Raw genomic sequence first — 4,265 nt, 5'->3', positions numbered from 1 at the left:
CATGGAAAAAATCTAACACACAAACGTATTCTTACTGTTCTGACTGTTCTTTTACAAAATATTTCTGCTGTTTTCAGAAATTAGAAAATATGTTTCCAGATAAATTGTATGTGATTTTGGACATGTCAACTAGGGAGTGCATGCGCTCAGAATCACCTCTTCATTACGAACATGTGCTCAAGAGTTTTTACGTTTAGGAATTTTATTGTAGATGGATTACCAAATCTAATATATAATATTCTTATATGTATATACAGTATAGTTAGCAAATTTATCAGCTGGAAAGAGCCTTCTATAGGTAGTTCTGAAGCTATTCTGACTTGGTAAACTTTACAGTAATAAGGATATATCGCAAAAAAAAATTTGTGTACTAAAAATTTACATTAAAGGATGGCAAATGATTTTACATATATATTCGCTTGACCTGCCAAACACCAATACTATGGACCATCAACTAACCATTTAGAATAAATGTGTCTAGGACTTCTTCCTAGATACATGATTAGATATAGTCTTCACTGCTTGAAGGTCTCTTCTTTTCCGTGTGCACTGAAGGCCCTTTTGGATTTTCTTGTTGGTTGAGATGATTACAATAGGGCTTATAGCAGAGTAACAGGAATCAAAAAATATTCGAGCATCAGTAAATCGGGGAGAAAGAGTAAAAGTGCAGAGAGTGAGAATCCAAAAGAAATTATCTAATCCAAAGCTTACAATATACATCATGACCAAAGTAAAGATGGCTTTGGCTGCTTGGATCTCAGCATGCTTAGTGTTTGAAGTTGGGATAGAATTTACTTTCTTTCCATGCTGGTAGAAAACATAGAGAAGATAACCACTGGTCAACATCATCAGAGTCAAGAAGAACAAGTCACGCACAACATAGATAATCCCATTACCTATGTAGAGGAGATAATTTGGGAAGACCACAAAGCAGAAGCTATAACTCATAATGTATGTAGAAGTAATGTTCTTGATAGAAGCTGTAGAGTATGTCAGCCGGGTGCTACTTATGATTAGATTGAAAGCCCAGAGAAACAGCATTACTGTGAATAGGTGATCCAGAAGCTTCCTCTTTACTCTCGACCATCTTTGGTGCAACGGGGTAATGGAAATACACTGAAAACATCCCAGCAAAGAGGTAATGCTGACAGACATGGCTCTTCCTACACAGTAAAGGTAAAGGCTTATCTGGCAAGATAAGTCACCAAACACCATATACGTTCCAGTAGATTGCAGGGTGACTGGTATGCCCCATGTCAGAATGACCAGCAGATTGGACAGTGCCAGTTTGCTGAGGATAATTTCTCCAGTGGTTACTTTACCTTTACAATAGAAGGTGTGAAGGAAGGCAAATAAAATAAAAAGATTGCCAGGAATTCCTATTAAGTCCAGGAATAAATAACTTATAATGTCAAGGGTGAGCCAGGTCCCCATTGTATGATGTCTGTATCTGAAGGTAAAGTCTGCAAAACAAATGGAGGTTTATTTAATATAGCATTCCTCCCATAGCTATATATATATATATATATATATATATATATATATATATATATATATGAAACTCAAAAAATTTGAATATCGTGCAAAAGTCCATTTATTTCAGTAATGCAAATTAAGAGGAATTGCATTAGTGCATCTTAAAATTAGAATTTTGTGAAAAGGTTCAATATTCTAGGCTCAAGGTGTCACACTCTCTAGTCAGCTAATTAATCCATACCCCCTGAGCAAAGGTACCTCAAAATTGTGACTTTGGGGTTTCATAAGCTGCAAGCCATAATCATCCAAATTATAACAAATAAAGGCTTGAAATAGCTCGCTTTGCATGTAATGAGTCTATCACATATGTTAGTTTCACCTTTTAAGTTGCATTACTGAAATAAATGAACTTTGCATGATTTTCAAATTTTTCAATTTTCACCTGTGTGTGTGTGTGTGTGTATATAATATATATATATAGCGAGCAAAAAAATTACACAGCAGCACTAGTCCAATAGCACGGGTGCAAAATCCTCCCAGCCGCAGACTCAGCGGCTAATAGATAGATATATGTTCAAAAGATGAGGCAGCACTCCAGAGGTAAAGTGAAAAACTATGGACCCTTTATTGACCCCTCTGCAACGTTCCAACCGCTCAATGCAGTCTTTATCAAGCATGATGCTTGATAAAGACTGCATTGAGCGGTTGAAACGTTGCAGAGGGGTCAATAAAGGGTCCATCGTTTTTCGCTTTACCTCTGGAGTGCTGCCTTATCTTTTGAACATATATAGTTCCCAAAGAATAAGGCAGCACTTCCAGATTGACGTCAAACTTTAATTCCCCAGCAACGTTTCGGCCTACTCAATGAGGCCTTTGTCAAGCTATACAACAGTGCAATAACAGGGTATTCACTCACCTAAAGAATTATTAGGAACACCTGTTCTATTTCTCATTAATGCAATTATCTAGTCAACTAATCACATGGCAGTTGCTTCAATGCATTTAGGGGGGTGGTCCTGGTCAAGACAATCTCCTGAACTCCAAACTGAATGCCAGAATGGAAAAGAAAGGTGATTTAAGCAATTTTGAGCGTGGCATGGTTGTTGGTGCCAGACAGGCCAGTCTGAGTATTTCACAATCTGCTCAGTTATTGGGATTTTCACGCACAACCATTTCTAGGGTTTACAAAGAATGGTGTGAAAAGGGAAAAACATCTAGTATGCGGCAGTCCTGTGGGCGAAAATGCCTTGTGGATGCTAGAGGTCAGAGGAGAATGGGCCGACTGATTCAAGCTGATAGAAGAGCAACGTTGACTGAAATAACCACTCGTTACAACCGAGGTATGCAGCAAGGCATTTGTGAAGCCACAACACGCACAACCTTGAGGCGGATGGGCTACAACCAGGGCCGTCTTTGCCGCAGGGCAAAAGGGGCAGCTGCCCCAGGCCCAGTTGCTCCTGGGGGCCCAAGGGAGCTCCGTTTCCCGACTCCCATTCACTAGTGACTAGGGGTGTCGCTAGGTTAAAACATTCGGGGCCTGGGCCTGCTAGATACAACTGTATTGCCGTACACAGAACGGCAATACAATTGAATCTAATACCCTGGGAAGAGGTGAAGGACCTGTGGTGACATCACAGGTCATGTGATCAGCAGAACAGGCTGTGATAGGATGACCTGGATGATGTCACCATCATGTGACCAGTGCAGGATTGGACCGGAGTGAAGAGGAGAAGGAGCCTAATGCTGATGTCTGTATATGAGGACTGGAAAGGTAAGTGAAGGGAGAGGCAGAGCAATGCTGGGGGTTGTAGTTATTTAACTAGGATGTATGTTACTGGGTGAAGGGAGGGATGTTATTGACATGGAACTGTGTGCTTGAGGTATTTACATGGGACTGTATGTTGAAAGTGGATGGTGGGGGGGAATGATGTTTATGTACATGGGACTTAATGTTTAGGCTACGTTCACACTTGTGTTTGGGGATCCGCTTGTGAGATCCGTTTCAAGGCTCTCACAAGCAGCCCCAAATGCATCAGTTTAACCCCAATGCATTCTGAATGGATGCGGATCCATTCAGAATGCATTCGTTCGGCTCCATACAGCCCCCCGTTCCGTTTTGGAGGCGGACCCCAAAGTGGTGCAAGCAGTGTTTTTGTGTCCGCATGGCCTTGTGGAGCCAAACGGATCCGTCCTGACTTACAATGTAAGTAAATGAGGACGGATCACTTTGCATTGACACAAAATGGTGCAATTGTAAACGGATCCGTCCCCCATTGACTTTCAATGTAAGTCAGGACGGATCCGTATTCGGACTTAGAAATTCAAATCTAATACAAAGGAATCGGTCCTGAACGGATGCATTCGTTTGTATTATCGGTGCGGATCCGTCCTGTACAAGTACAGGACAGATCCGCACGAACGCAAGTGTGAAAGTAGCCTTAGGGGGTGATGTTTACATGGGATTGTGCGTTGGAGGCGGCTGGGGAGGAGGTGATGTTATTTACATGGGACTGTATGGTGGAGGGAGGATTTTAACTGCAGGGGGCACTGCAGATCCAGGGGACATTATAGGTGGTCTTATTACTACTGGGGGCTCTATAGGAGGGTCTTATATATCTGCCTTTTTTCTACTAAGCGCACTATGGGGGCCTTATTACTACTGAGGGGTCTTTAGGGAGCTTTATTACCACTGGGGCAGCAATAGATGGCCTTATTTCTACTGGGGACTCTGTTAGGGTATTATTAATATGGGAGGGCTCTTCTAATAATGGGAACATTGTTGAGGAACA

General features: G+C 41.5%; 1 protein-coding gene across 1 annotated transcript; it reads right to left on the bottom strand.

Moving 5' to 3' along the window:
* Positions 1 to 477: 477 nt before the first annotated feature.
* LOC120993723 (olfactory receptor class A-like protein 1) lies at positions 478 to 1,434 on the bottom strand. Its single transcript, XM_040422194.1, has one exon. The coding sequence runs from the start codon at positions 1,432 to 1,434 to the stop codon at positions 478 to 480; it is 957 nt and encodes a 318-aa protein (XP_040278128.1).
* Between the last annotated feature and the right edge of the window lie 2,831 nt (positions 1,435 to 4,265).

This window comes from Bufo bufo, chromosome 3 (genome assembly GCF_905171765.1).
Source record: "Bufo bufo chromosome 3, aBufBuf1.1, whole genome shotgun sequence".
NCBI lineage: Eukaryota > Metazoa > Chordata > Amphibia > Anura > Bufonidae > Bufo > Bufo bufo.
This window is presented reverse-complemented; position numbering and strand designations above follow the sequence as displayed.

Bases quoted from the DNA above. Each gene is read 5' to 3' on its own strand.
- LOC120993723 (XM_040422194.1), bottom strand. From the start codon at position 1,434: ATGGGGACCTGGCTCACCCTTGACATTATAAGTTATTTATTCCTGGAC.